The sequence below is a fragment of the Cetorhinus maximus genome, chromosome 5 (assembly GCF_964194155.1).
Source record: "Cetorhinus maximus chromosome 5, sCetMax3.hap1.1, whole genome shotgun sequence".
Lineage (NCBI taxonomy): Eukaryota > Metazoa > Chordata > Chondrichthyes > Lamniformes > Cetorhinidae > Cetorhinus > Cetorhinus maximus.
Window position 1 is genome coordinate 67,779,421 of NC_135883.1, and position 18,252 is coordinate 67,797,672.

Genomic DNA, 18,252 nt, shown 5'->3' on the forward strand with positions numbered 1-18,252 from the left:
GTAGTATGGAGGTGTTAGAATTCTCAGTTGTGTTTCTAATCTATGAATATAAGGTTAGAGCCTAAACTAAGTTATGGAGAATTACATGGAGCTACATTGCTCTATCTAGTAGCATTGCCCGTCATTTAAAAGTTGTTGATACTTGTAGGTTAAAATCAAGTACCTTTCAGTCCAGATGAAATTCTGCTTTTCAATTTGTTTCTAATTACTACTTTTCATTTCAGTTTCTCTTTAATACCTTTCCTGAAGACAGACATACATGGGTACAGGGCACCAGTTTGTAACAGGTTGATAGGAGGCAGAAAGCCAACAATGCAGTAGATATCAGAGAGTGAACTGCAGGCCACTAATTCCAATGAGAGATTCAGGCAATGAAGTAAAGACACAGAGAACCTGACAAACTCTTGAAGCTGTTAGGTAGGTTTGTTTTTAATACTTCGCAGAGTGTAAGGTGGTATAATGGCATTAAGGGTAAAGATCCTTAACTGCATCACATAACAAGAATAGAATCTTTTAAAATTGCATACAGTGTAATCAAATATAGGAGTCAGGGTAAATGATGTTTGTGTTGCTGTTAGCCCTTCAAAGAAAAAGTTCCAGATTTCCACTACTTGTGTAAAATAAGTATTTCTTGATTTCCAGATATCTCTCAGCTTTTGTATAATGAACACTTTTTGAAATGCAGTAATGTTATAGCTATTTCAAGTAGATTTTGAAAAGGATACAGAGCCATAGACATTAGATTTTAAAAATAACTGTCCTCAAACTAAAAACCCTGATGTCCCAGGTTGTAGCCTAATCAGAATGTCACTGTCATCCTGCCCCTTGAGCCTGTTACACAGAGACAGGAGGTGGCCATTCGGTCCCTCAAGGTCCGTTTCACCATTCAATTGGATCCTGGCTGATTTATATGTGCCATACAACAATCACTTCCTGCATGAAATTCAGTTTACACCAAAGATGGATTAGCCTGCCAACATTCACTGCCTATGCTCACATGTGAAACGTATCGACTTGGGTGATATATTTTATATTTTAACCTATCAACAGGACCCTAACATAAAGGATCAAGAAGGAAAGAGGACAAATTTGGATAGAGTGTTACAGCACTAAATAAACAATGGTTCCAATACAGCCCCCATCACTCCACAAAAGTTCAGAAGTAGGAAGAAAGATTCTTCCTTATCGAGTTATCAGAAGCGTAACAGGAGAGGTTGAGAGAGAAGCAAGAATAGACCTTGCTGGACAGACTCGGCAGATAAGGCAGCTTCTGTTGAAAGAAGCAAGAGTTAAGGTTTCAGGTTGATGACCTGTAAGAAGATTTAATAGTTTTCAGGCAAAGTGTAGGGGACAGGAGGAAAAAACAGAAAGGAAGATCTGCAATAGGATGGCAGGTAGGAGAGATTAAATGACAAAAAGGATAATGGAGCAAGGCAAAGGGGGAGGGGTGGGGTGGCAATGGGACAAGTAAAGAAAAATTAGTCTAGAGGAGCTGTACATGGCAACAATAGAGCCAGTACCAACAGCTGTCTGAAAAAATAGAAGCAGTGGGTTATTAAACTCAATGTTGAGTTCAGAAGATTAGGTAACTGTTAACCAACAGGGAAGTGAAATCCACTGTCACACACAAAACTAGTTTGTACTGTACCTTGTAGAGAAGTGAGAAAGCCCTGAATAGGTAAGTCACCTAAATTTAAAATAATTATATTTCCTACTTATTAACAACAACTTTCATTCATATAGTGCCTTTAATGTAGTAAAATGTTCCAAGGTACTTCATAGGAACATTATCAAACAAAATTTGACACTGAGTCACTGATAATCGAGACTGGTTTTAAGAAGTGTTTTAAGAGGAGAAAAATGGAGAGGTTAGTTCCTGAGTTCTTGATCTCTACCATATCTCGTAGGGGAAACATGGGCCTTGTATGTCCACACGGAAGGACCAAGCCCATTCTACTCCAACACCTCTTTGCGTTGTCAAGTTGAGTGGGACTGTCCTCATCTAATTCTTCTCTTTCTCAATCAGGAGTGGCCAGAGAATATTCTGCAATCCTCCCATACTCTCTTACGCCTGGAATCCCCCAAGGGTTTATCTTCAGCCCCCTCCTATTTCTGATCTACATACTGTCTCTCGATATCTCCACTGTCTCTGTGTTGTCAGATTGCTGATCCAACATACAACCAAACTTTCCTCCAATTAGACATTGGGAAGATCAAACCCATTGTTTTTTTTTCCCAATTCTGATAAATGGTCACCGATCTGACCCAAATTAACTTCCTCACTCCACATTGCTGGCTGACCTGCTGAGTATTTCAAGCATTTTCTGTTTTTATTTCCGATTTCCAGCATCCTCAGCATTTTGCTTTGAAGTTATTCCCAATGACCTGGGCAACATTTATCCCTCAAACAACATCACTAAAAGATACACATTATCTGGTTGCTATCACATTGCTGTTTGTGGGAGCTAGATGTGCATAAATTGTCCATAATGTTTCTTGTATTATGCCAGTGGCTACTTCAAAAGTACTTAATTGGCTGTAAAGCCCTTTAGGACGCCCTGAGACGTGAAGGGTGCTATATAAATGCCAGTCTTTTTAACATACTTGGATTTACAAAAGGCCTTTGATAAGACACTGAATGGTGGACTCATGACTAAAGCCAGAGCATGTGGAGTCAAGGAACAAGTAGCAGAATAGACAACAAGTTAGTTACAGACAGAAAACTGAGAGTAGGGGTTAGTGGTAGCTACTCAAATTGGTGGAAGGTGGGAAGTGCTATTCCACAGGTTTTGGTGCTAGAACATAGGGACAGGAGGCAGCCATTCAGCCCCTTGAGCCTACGCAGCCGTCCAATTAGATCATGGCTAATCTGTATATGATTCTATCTACCTGAGTGATTCCATATCCATTAATAATCTTGCCTAAGAAACATAATCAATTTCAATTTTGACATTTTCATTTGATCCCAAGCCTCAGTGTTTTTTGGGGTAGAGAGTTCCAGATTTCCACTACCCTCCGTGTGAAAAAGTGCCCCATTAATTAGTCCTGAACAGCCTAGTTGTAATTTTAAGGTTATAGTGTCTTATTCTGGACAATCCTACCAGAGGAAATAATTTCTACCTATCCTATCACATCCTTTAATCATCTTAAATACTTCAATTAGATCATCCCCTAATGTTTTATACTCAAAAGAATACAAGCCTTGTATGCAAACTGTCTTTATAAATTAACCCAATGTTGTTCTGGTGAATCTGCCTGCTCCGGGCTGACAAATCCCAGGTCCGGATGGACTTCACCCTAAGATCTTGAAAGAACTGGCTAATGAGATAGTTGCATTGGTTTTAATTTTCCAAAATTCCCTAGATTCGGGGAAGGTTCCATTAGATTGGAAAATAGCTAATGTAACTCCTTTATTCAAAAAGGGAAGGAGACAGAAAGCAGGAAACTACAGGCCAGTTAGCCTAATATCTGTCATTGGGAAAATGTTAGAAACTATTATTAAAGATGTTATAGCAGGGCACTTAGAAAAATTCAAGGCAACCAGGCAGAGTCAATATGATTTCCTAAAAGGGAAGTCATGTTTAACCAATTTACTGCAGTTTTTTGAAGGAATCACATAAGCTGTGGATAAAGGGGAACCGGTGGATGTTCTGTACTTAGATTTCCAGAAGGCATTTGATAAAGTGCCACATCCAAGGTTATGCAAAAAATAAAAGCTCGTGGTGTAGGAGGTAACATATTGGCATGGATAGAAGATTGGCTAGCTAACAGGAAGCAGAGAGTTGGCATAAATGGGTCTTTTTCTGGTTGGCAGGATGTGACGAGTGGTATGCCACAGGGATCAGTGCTGGGGTCTCAACTTTTTACAATTTATATAAATGACTTGGATGAAGGGACTGAAGAAATGGCTGTTAAATTTGCTGATGACACAAAGGTAGGAAAGTAAATTGTGAAGAGAACGTAAGGAGGCTACAAAGTGACATAGATTAAGTGAGTGGGCAAAGATCTGGCAAATGGAGTATAATGCGGGAAAATGTGAAATTGTTTATTTTGGCAGGAAGAATAAAAAAGCTGGTTATATAAATGGTGAGAGATCGCAGAGCTCCGAGATTCAGAGGGATCTGGGTGTCCTAGTGCATGAATCACAAAAGGTTAGTATGCAGGCACAGCAAGTAATTAGGAAAGCTAATAGAATGTTATCATTTATCATGAGGGGAATTGATTACAAAAGTAGGGAGGCTATACTTCAGTTGTACAGGACATTGGTGAGACCACATCTGGAGTATTTTAAAGAAAGATGTAAATGCGTTAGAAGCAGTTCAGAGAAGGTTTACTAGACTAATACCAGGAATGGGTGGGTTGTCTTATGAGGAAAGGCTGCACAGGCTAGGCTTGTATCCACTGGAATTTAGAAGAGTAAGGGGCGACTTAATTGAAACCTTTAAGATTCTGAGGGGTCTTGACAGGATGGATGTGGAGAGGATGTTTACTCTTGTGGGAGAATCTAGAAGTAGGGGACAATGTTTAAAAATAAGGGGTTGCTCATTTAAGACAGAGATGAGAAATTTTTTCTCTGAGGATTTGAGCCTTTGGAACACTCTTCCTCAAAAGGCAGTAGAAGCAAAGTCTGAATATTTTTAAGGCAGAGCTTGATAGATTCTTGTTTAACAAAGAGGTGAAAGGTTATCTGGGTAGGCAGGAGTGTGGAGTTGAGATTACATTCAGATCAGCTGTAATCTTATTGAGTGGCAGAGCAGGCCTGAGGGGCCAAGTGGCCTACTCCTGCTCCTAATTCGTATGTTCATATGCTCCCCCCTCCAAGGCTTCCTGAGATGCAGTGCCACAACTGAAAGCAGTACTCCAGATGAGATCTGACCAGATCTTTATACAACTGTAGCATAACTTCCACCCTTTTGTATTCCAGCTCCGTTGAGATAAAGGACAACATTCTATTGGCATTTTAAATTATTTTTTATACCTAATGTTGAGACAATTGCTCATAATTTACCTAACTGATTTACACTTGGGAATCAGAAGTACAGTTTCAGAATTTGCAGATGACACTAATTCAGGGTTATAATTGATATTGAAGAAGATAGCAACAAAATGCAAGAAGACATTAATAAAATTGCAAATAAGTTTTGATATAGATAAGGGTGAGGTGGTGCCTTTTGTTTGGAAGAATAGAGGTCGCATTCTGCTTGGACAATAGCCTAAATGGAGTAGAGAACTAATGGGATTTAGGGATACAGATGCAGAACTCATTAAGAGTAGCAACGCAGGTTAGCAGGGCCATAAAAATGTAAACAATGAACTGGGGCTCATTTTTAAAAATTCATTCACGGGATGTGGGCTTCATTGGCTGGGCCAGCATTTATTGCTCATCCCTAGTTGCCCTTGAAAAGGTGGTGATGAGCTGCCTTCTTGAACTGCTACAATCCATGTGGTGTAGGTACACCCACAGTGCTGTTAGGAAGGGAGCTCCAGGATTTTGACCTAGCGACAGTGAAAGAATGGTGATATATTTCCAAGTCAGGATAATGAGTGACTTGGAGGGGAACTTCCAGGTGATGGTGTTCCCATCTATCTGCTGACCTTGTCTTCTAGATAGTAGTGGTCGTGGGTTTGGAAGGTGCTGTCTAAGGAACCTTGGTGAATTCCTGCAGTGCATCTTGTAGGTACACACTGCTACGTGCATCAGTGGTGGAGTGAATATTTGTGGATGTGGTGCCAATCAAGTGGGCTGCTTTGTCCTGGATGGTGTCAAGCTTCTTGAGTGTTGTGGGAGCTGCACTCATCTAGGCAAGTGGGGAGTATTCCATCACACTCCTGACTTGTGCCTAGAGTGACTGAATTGAAATGCAGGGAAGTTTTGTTAAGCATATATAGAACCTCAGTTAGACCGCATGTGCATGTGCTCTGGTCTCCATATTGCAAAGACAAGATGATCCACAAGCACTGGAGTCTGGAGGAAGTGCAAAAACATTTACAAGTCCGATACCAAATCTCTGAGATTATAACTATCATGAAAGCTTTAATGGGCTGAGACCCTTTGCTCTAGAAAAGAGGTTAGGGGTGACCTGATTGAGGTCATTAAAATTAAGAGAGGGTTTAATAGGTTGGATGTCGAGAAGATGTTTCCGTATGTGGGGAGTCTGAAATAGGGGTCATAATTATAAGATAGTTACCAGTAAATCCAGCAGGAACTTCAGGAGAAACCCAGAATGTGGTGAGAATGTGGAGCTTGTTATCACAAGGAGCAGTTGAGGTCAGTAGCAATAATGCATTGAAGAGGAAGCTAGATAAGAACTGTACTTGAGGGAAAAAGGAATAGAAGGATATGCTGATAGGATGAGATGAAGAGGTGTGAAAGGAGACTTGTGTGCAGAATCACCCACACAGACCAGCTGGGTGTTTCATTGCTGTAAATACTATGTAATTCCATGTAATATATTCCCAGTCAGTTCAAACATTTCAGGATATTGAGTGACCTGTTCTGATCATACAGCAAGCGTCAATTTCTAGCTGAATCTAAGAACCGAACTAATTTTCCTGCACTGATCCTGACACTTGCAAAGTTGTCTGTGGACGAGTTTAATTCTGGAATGGTTAAACTTTGAATGTGATGGCTTCGATGGTTGAGCAGCTCAATAGCAATCACTGTCCCACATGTGAAGTTTTAGGCAATTGGTCTACACTGAAAGCAATTTTCAGTTCACTTTTTGAGCTCGGGTCCTACTGACTTTCTTAATTCTGCAGTATTGGAATTCCAGTGATATGTGCAGGGGCTGTGTTGTGTATTTATTGACTCTTATATTTTTTCAGAGTTCCAAGGCAAACGATCACCAGCAGCTTCAAAAAACAAAAATTGCGCTTCCAAAATCTCTTGATATCGATTCCACACGGATAAAGCGCAGGCACCTCGTTCATGCGCTATTCACAGCAGAAACCCGTTTTTTTACCCTTATTGATTGCCGTGGTGCTGGCTAACACACCCATACCGTATCTGAAGGTTAATGAGATGTCCCATTATCAGCTGCCACCAGGGTAGCTTATAATCCCAGCATTTGCCTCAGGCTGTAATTTACAGCTGCTGGGCCTTAATGAAATGCTTCTTTCTCATTACAAGAGCAGTGAATGGAACCGTGCCAGCTGCTTACTCCTATGGTCCTTGAGAATATTTACATGTGCAACATCCACTCAGATCTATTTCAGCTTTTGCTTCGAGTCCTGGGCATCCTTATCCTTAAATCTCGTGGCTTTTTAAAGTAAATTGCAAATATTTTTCTACAGTCTTGTTGAACCTTACTATTTATCGTTTCTATGTTCTTTAATTCTCCTGTCAGTAAACTAAAGTAGCCTTGTAGTAATAACAACCCCCTGTGGTATGCCCCTTGAGTTATCATTCTTCACGTTTGAGCCTAGGTGATAAGTGTGGGTATCACTTCGGAGGTGAACCCTGTTATTACATAAACCTGTGAAGCCGCAATGAAAGTCTGGCTGCAGTTTCTGAAGAGATTTCTCTCAGATTTTAGCTTCCATCCTTATTTATTTCACTCATCCAAGCCCCGTTCTCGGTTACCTTTTCTTTTCTCTGTAAACTCCAGGACACCATTTTTTTGAGTGACTCAACACCTTGACCTCGCCAACTCACCCCTCTTCCCCGCACCCCCTGCACACCTTAATATCTTGGTTTTCCTTTATTTCTTTTGTGGTGATTATTATGACACCGCTGATGGGAATGCTGAGTTGTTCAAATCTCAGAGGGAAAGTTGAAACAACTGTCATAACCAATTTTTCCAATTTGTATGTTTCGAGATGCAGACTTTGAATTCAGTTATAATAAGACCACCAAGTCTCAAGAGGTTTTTATAAGACTAAATTAAACATTTATTAATTAGAAGGTTGTAAGCACATACATATGTCTACAAATTACTACTATAATAAACTTCTAAAAATCCCCTAATTAATCTGACTCCCAGTTACACCTCCATTAAGGCAGCAGTAAAACACATAGATTTAAACAGACCCCGGCAAAGCACAATCTGGACAGTCGCATTCAAAATGAGTTTCTTTCAGCTCTTGGTCCTTGCAGACGGGCTTGAGGCTTACAGGCTGGAAGATTTAGATCTTAGAACCCCCCTCCTTTTTATCAACAGCCTTCTCTTTGTTTATACGTATTTTCCTCTGAACGCAAATTCTCATTGTATCACTAGGTTTTTTTAACTTTACCTCTTCTAACAATAAAACCCTTTCATTGCACCAATTTTATTAGTAAGCTTTGGGGAAAAAATAAACACATTGTTTGGCTTCTTCTGGCTAGGTGTAATATTTCACCAATTCTTTTGAATGGTTTAATTTAAAATTGCAAATTTCCCCCTTTACACTTCACCTTCTAACTTCCCTATGTTTACCTAATTAACATTTCAAGTCTACTTCTCTTCTATACATCAAAGTCTCTAGAACAGCAGGCTTTAATATATTAAGACACACACACATAAACACAGACACTGCTAGAACTCTATTTTAAAATAATTTCCAATTACATTATGGACATTATTATATCTTCTTGACAGTGATATAAACTACCTTAGGCTTTTCTCCAAAAGCACAGTAGCAATCAGTAATTTTCCTATTGGGAGTCCAAGGTATAACATAGCACTGTTCTCATTTTAAGAAAGCTTTCAGTGAGACACTCCTGAAATGAACTTTGATGATTTGAAGAATAGCAGAAATGATTGTGACTTCCAGCTCAAATAACCACAGGGCTCCTTCTTCCTTTATATACCACAGCAAGTGATTAGGAAGGCGAATGGAATATTGGCATTTATTGTAAGAGGAATAGAATATAAAAGTAGGAACATTTTACTACAGCTGTACAGGGCCTTGGTGAGACCACATCTGGAATACTGTATACAGTTTTGGTCTCATTATTTGAAAAAAGATATAACTGCGTTAAAAGCAGTTTAGAGAAGGAGCACTCAACTCATTCCTGGGATGAGGGGCCTATGAAGAAAGGTTGAACAGGTTGGGCCTATACCCAATGGAGTTTGAAAGAAAGAGAGGTGAGCTTATTGAAATTTATAAGATCCTGAGGGGAGTTGATAGGGTAGATACCGGGAGGATGTTTCCACCTGTGGGGGAGACTCGAACCAGGGGACACAGTTTAAGAATAAGAAGTCTACCGTTTAAGAGGAGTTGAGGAGAATTTTTTTTCTCAAAGGGTCGTTAATCTGTGGAATTCTTTTCCCCAGAAAGCAGTGGAGGCTGGGTCTTTGGATATATTCAAGGTAGAGTTGGACAGATTTGGATTGACAAAGGAGTTGAGGGTTATAGGTGGGGCGGGGGGGGGCGGTTGACAAGAAAGTGGAGCTGAGAACGCAACCAAATTAGCCATGATCTTATTTGAATGGCAGGGCAGGTTCGAAGGGTTGCATGGTCTATTCCTGCTCCTAAGTCCTATGTTCCTATGAGTCCGAATGATTGAGTTAAGCTTTAATTTCACGGCCTGTTTATCCATTGGGAGCAGATGTTTCAATCTCTTATACTAAAGCAGCAATGCTGAATTGGTGCACAAGCTCCTACACAAAGTGCCTTCAGCTCTTCAAAAAGCTTAAACGCACGTTGGGAGGTGAATGATTGATTAGTTTATCAAATGCTTTATTTTGAAGCTATATTCGTAGATTCTACCTAAGAGACAGTCACGCATGACATGGAGAGGCAGTATAATCTAAATGGTACTATTTTGACTAGGGTGTAAGAGGAGAGAGACCTGTGGGTATATGTTCAGAAATCTTTGAAGGTTGTAGTCAGGGTGACTAACTGTCCCGGATTTCCCGGGACCATCCCGTCCCGTTTCCTGGGTTGTCTGCGTCCGGGATGCTGTTTGTCCCATATTCTCAATCACCTGCACATACGCAGTGCTCTCTCTTGCTCTCCTCCTGGTATTTCGCACCCGTGCTACCACAGACTCACCAGCACAACACCCCCCCCCACCCCGCCCCACATCTTACCTTGGATGCCAAAGTGTCCCTTAATTTATTCCCCGAGAGTTGGTCACCCTGGTTTTAGAGCAAGTTGATGAGGTGGTTAAGAAAGCATATGGGATACTAAGTAGGAACACTGAGTACAAAGAACTCATGCCAAACCCTTACAAATCACTGGTTAGGCCTCAGATGGAACATTATGTACAATTCTGGGCACCACACTTTAGGAAGGGTGTCAAGTGGTTTACCAGGATGATGCCATGGATGAGGCACTGCAGTTATGTGGAGAGACTGGAGAAGCAGGGATTGTTCTCCTTAGAACAGAGAAGGATAAGGCAGACCTAATAGATGTATTCAAAGTTATGAGGGATTTTGATGGGGTAGATAGGAAGAAACTATTTCCTCTAGCAAGTGAATCACTAACCAAGAGGTCATTAATTGAAAATAATTGGTAAAAGAGTTAGAGGAGAAATAAGGATATTTTTTTCACACAGGGTTACTAAGATCTGCACACACTACCTGAAGGCAATTGGGCATGTACTTGGAGACTAATTTTCAGGGTTATGAGAAAAAGCTGGGGTGTGGGACTAAATTGGACAGCTCTTTCAAAGACCTTGCACATGTAAAATATACCAAATGGCCTCCTCCTGTGCTGTTAAGATTTTTATGATTCCAGCCAATGCACCAAAATACTGAAGATATTAATAAATTGATTTTAAACAAGCCTCCCACCTCATATTACCTGAATTACATCCTTTCTTTGCCAGAGACCTTTGGGAACTTGTGCCTAGACTTTCAAGTTATTTGCATTGTTAATGGTGTATCTATAGTTAATAATGAGGAACGTGACTGTACAGTGACTGAAGATGGTTTATATCTCATCTCCCCGGTAACTGGTACCATACTAGTAAATCTCCTCTGCTTCCTTTTTAAGTCTTTGGCATCCTTCCCATAATGTGATGCCCAGAATCGGCCACAATACTTAGCTGTAGCCTAACCATTGCTTTATAAAGGTTTAGTAAGGAAGGGGATATTTATCCCAAAGTGCTGAGGAAGACTTGGGGAGAGATTTGTGAGACATTGAAGGTCATTATGAGAGAGTCTGGGTGCTGGGGAGGTGCCAATAGATTAGAAACAGATTAATGCAGTGTCCACATTTAAAAAGGGTGATAAATTAGACACCGGCAACCACAGATCTATTAGCCTTACTTCAATTCCATATAAAACAATGGCGTAGATTATCAGAAGTAAACCTGAGAGACTATCTGTACAATAGTAACTGAATTAACAGCAGTTGGCATGGATTCAGAGAGAAAAGATTCCAGTCACCAACCTCCTTGACTTCTTTGAGGAAAGCAACCCAGGTGGATGGTGGGTATATCTAGACTTCCAGGGAAAGAAAATCATTCACCCAATGGTCCATCTAGTTATTATACTGCCCAGTTCCACATCACTCATGTGCACGTTAGCTGGGAGCTAACCTACTCACAAAGGCCCAATCTTGCCTTTTTATTATTGGTTGTTCTGGACAGTGATGACAACGGCCCATTTATTGGGTCTTTACTAATGGGTTTATGCAATTTTGTTGTCCATACTGACCTTTGTAGCGATTGCTTATAACTGGGTGACTTACTAGTCCATTTTAGACGGCATTGAGTCAACCGCATGGTATGAGACTGCTGTCACATGTAGGACAGCCACGTGTATGGGTGACAGATTCCTTTTGCCCAAAGGACTTTAGGGAGCCAGTTGACTTTTTTTTTAACAACAATCCCAATCCATGTAATTTAACACCTCACTAACTTGCTAAGCCATCAGAGTAGCCAAAACAGTCATTTTAAAAGATGAACACTTTCAAGCTTTTCAACAGTAGCTTGCATTTATATAATGAATGTCTTTAATAGAGTAAAATGTCCTAAAGCACTTTTGCCTTCAGATCCCACTGCCCCGTCCCCAAGATTAAAACAATTAAATAGACGCACGTGTGTACGTATATAAATGTGAAATAAAGTAGTGAATCTAGAGAATTCTGTCAGGAGTTTTTGGATAAGGTGCTGCAACAATCCAGTTATGAAGTTTCTCATCTAAAGCTGCTGAAGTGTGCCAGAATCTTGGGCTTGTTTCATTGATTGAAGTTAAACTGAGTCAAGGTGTGAAACTGAATTGAAACTGTGATGTTTGAGCTGTGAAAAGGATAGGCAGTTTTGCATCAGATAATTTCCTGAAGCTACACTTCAAAAAAAAATTGCACTCAGGTGACAGTGAGGTATAGTTACTGGACCTATAGACATACACATGGTTTGGGAGCGTAGAGCTACAGTTAGTAGGATGGACAGTAGCTGGCTCCCTTCCTCCATAACTCTCTCTCTCTCTCTCCCCCCCCCCACCTAATGGGAGCAAATTTACATAATGACGCAGTATATGACGATACTCTCCATTAGACTTGGGTTCAAGGGGTCCTTGTGACTCAACGCCTCATGTAATTACATGATAAGAGTTGACAGATGTTAGAATTGCAATGATTAATGATCCTGTGATATGGATTCCCTGGTTGAATCTCCATCCTGTCACCTCTGCTGAAGTTTTGCCCTGCAGAAAGCTCAGTAACTCCAAATAATGTTAGAATTCACAACACTTTTGAGCAGTGACTGAACCAGCATTACATCCCACCATGTAAACTGATGAATTTGTTTAGCATTTCACACACTAAAAGCTCATTATTTTCTAATAGTTTTTATTAGAGAATGATACAGCACAACAAAGCCATTTGGCCTATTGTGCCTGTGCCAGCTCTTTGGAAGAGCAATCAACTAATACCGCTTCTCTGTTTTCTCCCCATAGCTCTGCAAATTTATCCAATTCTCTTTTGAATGTTGCAATTCAATCTGCTTCAACTCACTGCATAAAAAGAATTCTCCTCATCTCGCTGCTGGTTCTTTTGTCAATCACTTTAATTCTCTGTGTCCTCCGGTTTGATCCTTCTGCCACTCAAAACAGTTTTTCCTGTTTGTTTTACCAAAACCAGTCGTCATTCTTTTTAATCTTCTCTACTCTAAGGAAAACTACCCCAGCTTCTCCAGCGTTTCCACATAACTGAAGTTCCTCATCCCCGGTACCATTTTAGTAAACGCCTTCTACACCCTCGCCCTCGGATATCTTTCCTAAAGTGTGGTGCTCGAAATTGAATATTGCACCAGCTGCGGCCTAACCAGGTTTTTTTTTGATGGTTTATTGTAACTTTCTTGGTTTTTTTACTCTATTCCTCTATGAATAAAGCCAAGGATCCCATGTTTTTTAACAGCCTACTCAGCTTGTCCTGCCGCCTTCGCATATTTGTGAACAAACTCCTCAGGTCTCTGTTCCTGCCTCCCCTTTAAGATTGCGCTATTTAGTTTATATTGGCTCCCCTCAGACTTCCTACCAAAATGTATCACTTCATAATTCTCTGCCTTGAATTTCATCTACCTTGTGGCTGCCCATTTCACCAGTCTGCCTATATCCTGCTGAAGTATGTTACTATTTCCCTCAACATTTACTATATTTCCAAGTTTCTTATCATCTGCAAACTTTGAAATTATGTGCTGTATAAACAAGTCCGGCTTACTAATATACATCAGAAAGAGCAATGATCCTAATACCGACAACACCAGAGTATACTTTCCTCCAATCAGGAAAAAAACTGTTCTTCACCATTTTCCTCTTTCTGTCCTGTGGCCAATTTTGTATTCTTGCTGCCACTGTTCCTTTAGTCCCATGGGCTTTAATTTTTCTAACAACATTTTATACAATGAGTTATTTGAGTTTTATTCCTCAAAACATTACGTTCAGTTCCTTGAGCCTATTCGACCATCCAGTTGGACCACAGTTGATATGTACCTCAACTCTACTTACCTGTCTTGTTCCATATCCCTTAATACTCTTGTCCAACAAAAATCTATTTTTCTCAGTCTCAAGTTTTAATTGATCCCCACATCCACAGCTTTTGGGAACAAGAGTTTGTTCATACCCTCACTGAAACAATAACCATATAGAACTGAGCTGAGACTGCCCAAGCTCATTTAGAAAAGGATCCTTACAGCCAACAGTGAGAGAGAAACATTTAGCTCGAATCCAACCCAGAGGTGAAAGGCAGTTTAGCAAAAAGTGCTGCACACATTTTAAACCAACGTACGTGTGTGTGTGTGTGTGTGTGTGTGTGTAATATATCTATATATATATATATTATTTGTTTGTTACTGGATAGAAATATATGTTCAAAATGCATTTTGAAAGCTGAAAGACGCCTCAGTACTTATAGGGTTAAAATACTGCCTCTGTCAGACTCTGAATTTCCTGTGTTCACTGACTTGTGAGGTGCTTGCGTCAGTAGAATTCCGGTAAATGTTAATATCCTCTACTTGGGAAGATTAACTGCTGCCTCTGCTGGGTTTTTATAGTTTATTGTGAAACACAGATGTCTGCTAATAATATCGATCTTTTATTTCCCTCCTCTAATGATCCTTCTGATTGTTCCACACGCCCGCCTTTCCTGACAGCAGTAACTCATTGTGCAGAGTTTCTGCAGGCACTGCTGACCTTCAGGTTCTTCTCCATACACTGAGGTAGCTATCACTGGGATGGACACCACTTACCTGATAGCCAAGGATTGAACCTGCCCAAGTCATGTGGTTGCTGCCAGTCACTGAGAGACTACTGTGAGGTGATGGGGGAGGTGTGTCTGATTGTAGGGGCAGGAAGCTGCCTCTTTGTAAGAACAGAAGAACAGGATGGGACCATTCAGTCTCCCAAGCCTGATCCGCGCCAATCATTTAGATCATAGCAGATCTGTATCTCAACTCTGTTTTTCTGCCTTTGCTCCAAATCCCTTGATATGTTTAATAATCTATAAATCTCTGACTTGAAAGCTGCAATTATCCACAGCTTTGGCGTGTGTTCCAGACTTCCATCACCGTCTGTATGAAGAAATGCTTTCTGGTTTCCCTCCTGGCTCTATTTTTAAGGTTATGCTCCTCTTGGCCCTAATTTTAAGGTTATGCTCCTTGTTCTGGATTCCCCTGCCCTCTGCTTCCAGCATTCCGAAGGGACCGTTCGCTCTGTGACATACTGGTCCACTCCTCAGTCACCCCTAATGCCCCCTCCTTTCCCTGCATTTCCTTGCAAGCGCAGGAGATGCAATACCTCCTTCATTTCTTCCCTTTTCACTGTCCAAGGCCCCAAACATTCCTTGCAAGCGAAACAGCAATTTACTTGTACTACTTTCACAGTGAACTGTGTTCACTGCTCACAATGTGGTCTCCTCTACAATGGAGAGACAAAACGCAGACTGAGTGACCGGTTGCGGAACACCTCCATGCAGTGTGCAAGCACAACCCCGAGCTTCCTGTCACTTGTTATTTTCATTCTCCACTTTGTTTCCATTCTGATCTTTCTGTCCATGGCCTGCTACAGAGTTCCAGTGAAGCTCAACGCAAGCTCGAGGAGCAGCTCCTCATTTTTTGTCTCGGCATTCTACAATGTTCTGGACTCAGTGCTGAGTTTAACAACTTTAGGTCGTAACTTCTGTATCCATCTTGTTCCGCATGTTTTTTTTTTTGGCTGGCTTGTTTCTTTCTTTATCCCTTCATGTTGCATTCAGATAACTGCTGTATAGCCATTCACACTTCATCTGGACACAACCTTTCTTTCTTAACCCATTACCACTCTCCTTAGCTTTTGCATCATGAAATCTTTTGTTAGTTAATCTCTCCTGTCCTCTACCCTATCACAGATCTTCCTGCCCCCTTCCCCCCTATAACTGACTTAAAAGCTCTTATATTTCTATCGTTCTTCAGTTCTGATGGAAGGCCATCAAGCTGAAACGTTAACTCTGTTTCTCTCCACAGATGCTGCCTGACCTGCTGAGTATTTCCTGCATTTTTTGTTTTCTTTCTCAGGTTTTCAGCATCTGCAGTATTTTGCTTTTGTACCAAAATTGCTTTAAGTTATTCCTCAACATCACCTGGTCTCTCACCATGGAAAAATAATGTGTGTATGGATTATATATCCAGTATCTGTAGGGCTTGCAGGAAGCACATGAATAGGTACGTGTATGGGTACTCGTGGGGGCAATACGTATATTTTTTGACAGTGCCTCATATCACATCCTGTGTTACACGGAGCCTGCTGGGTTCAGTACTTGGATCCGTATGTCCAGTAAAGTGGTCACTACATATACAATGGGATTGCAGCAGCAAGAAATTTATTTTATTTATTCATGGGATGTGGGCGTGACTGACTAGGCCACCATTTATTGCCCATTCCCTAATTACCCTTGAGAAGATGATGGTGAGCTGTCTTCTTGAACCGCTGCAGTCCATGTGGTGTAGGTACACCCACAGTGCTGTTAGGGAAGGAGTTCCAGGATTTTGACCCAGCAAAGAAACAGCAATATATCTCCAAGTCAGGATGGTGAATGGCTTGGAAGAGAACTTCCAGGTGGCGGTGTTCCCATCCATTTGCTGCCCTTGTCCTTCTAGATGGTAGTAGTCGTGGGTTTGGGTCGTGCTGCCTAAGGAGCCTTGGTGAGTTCCTGCAGTGCATCTTGTAGATGTTACACACTGCTGCCACTGTTTGTCAGTGATGGAGGGAGTGAATGTTTGTGGATGGAGTGCCAATCAAGCAGGCTGCTTTGTCCTGGTCATTGATGTAGTGATGTGGAAAACTGACACTCTTCAAATTGAACCTGTGTGTTCGATCTGGAGAAAATAATTATTTGCTGTAAACTTTCCAATCAGCAAGTGAGATGTGAGCAAGTGTTACCGACAAGTGGCTAGTGGGGTTTGAGCCAGTGTACTGGCACTCAGCCAGTGTACCAGCAGGTGATGAGAGACTTGTGGTTTCTTCCTAAATTTATATTGTTGTGATTTTCTTTCTGTTCCAGGTGTTGGTACAAGGAACTACTATAGGAAGATTGGCTATGAATTGGAAGGCCCCTACATGGTCAAACGTCTGGACTGAGCTCCTTCATTGTCAAGCAGGATGCTGTTTGAAAATCCTGACCATCGCAGGCTGTGCTTAATAAACATTGACTTTGCTATATTGCACCTTAAAGGATTTGCGTGCCCAGTTGAGTGACCCCATCAGTCCTTGTCTGCAAAACCACAGATTCCTGTACTGGCTTTTGACAAACCGTGTGGCTAGACTGGATTGCAAATGGGAACTGAAACTGTTAATTGACTATTAGTAGGCCCAACATGATCTCTCAATCACGCAGGGTATGAGCAGGCATCATCCCTATTACAACAGTGGGCTGTCCTCATCTTAAAAGTGTGCATCCAGCAAAAGGAGGAATTTATATTGTTATACAAGACAATGATGGATAGAGAAGGCCGTTTGGCCCATCTTATTTCATCCCCCCTCCATTGTAGCACCCAGTTATTAAATAATTCCCAGGTTTTGCCTACACCAGGAGCCCATCTCACAGATGGATCATGTCTTTAATAACGAAGAACTCCTGCCATTATCTTTTACTGCTTTCAAGCTGTGTCCCTTTTCCCAACTCTCAATTTATTTGACGTAATTTTATGGCCTTCCCTTCCCATACAGCAAACTCTCTTCTGTCCCTCAGCAAGATCTTTCCTGGTTGAAAAGCCCTCGCCCCACCCTACAGCCATGGGATGTGTCAGGTTGGATTGTCGGAAGTCAGCACTAGTTCCGGTTACTAGTTCCAAGTAGCCCAACAGCAGGAGGTGGTTACGGAAAATTCAGTTCAAAACTTTAATGGGTTAAATAGTCTGTTATCAGCGGAATGATCAATTGAGAACAGGAGATGCTGCAAAAAAAAAAACTATTAAAGTTGAAGGGATGTATTTAATATTTTAAACATTCATTTTTGGGAAATTAAACCTGTATTTTGCTTGTGAACAAAAAAAAGAGTTATTTTTGTTATGAGTTCAAGATAACATTGCGTTGGGGCAAAGAACTTTTATTACAAAGGGTTAAGAGTTGCAGTATTTGCAGGAGCCCTTCAACTCTGTAGTATGAAAGCTGTTGGGGTAAAGTTATGGGGTACACAAAAGGGAACAGCATGACACCCTTCCCATCGCCAACAGAAACACCCCTCCGCCTTTGACAGGACTGCACTACCCACAGGAACACTACCGCCCCCCCCACTCTGAATTTTCACTGACGGAGCCCCTCCCCCGCCCTGAATTATCACTGACAGAGCTCCACCCCCACCCTGAATTATCACTGACAGAGCCCCACCCCTGCCCTGAATTATCACTGA

At 41.2% G+C, this 18,252-nt stretch overlaps 1 protein-coding gene and 1 non-coding gene across 3 annotated transcripts in view; one reads left to right on the forward strand and one right to left on the reverse strand.

The window, feature by feature from the left end:
- elp3 (elongator acetyltransferase complex subunit 3) overlaps positions 1 to 17,897 on the forward strand; it is an 86,513-nt gene extending 68,616 nt beyond the window's left edge. For both annotated transcript variants that reach the window (XM_078541950.1, XM_078541949.1), the window contains one exon: positions 16,906 to 17,897. In XM_078541950.1, the coding sequence (XP_078398076.1) occupies positions 16,906 to 16,982 (77 nt within the window). In that variant the 3' untranslated portion in view covers positions 16,983 to 17,897. The remainder of the gene's footprint in view (positions 1 to 16,905) is intronic.
- LOC144681187 (U11 spliceosomal RNA) lies at positions 6,823 to 6,957 on the reverse strand. The gene has a single exon (XR_013576718.1). It is a non-coding gene; the product is annotated as a U11 spliceosomal RNA (small nuclear RNA).
- Positions 17,898 to 18,252: the final 355 nt, after the last annotated feature.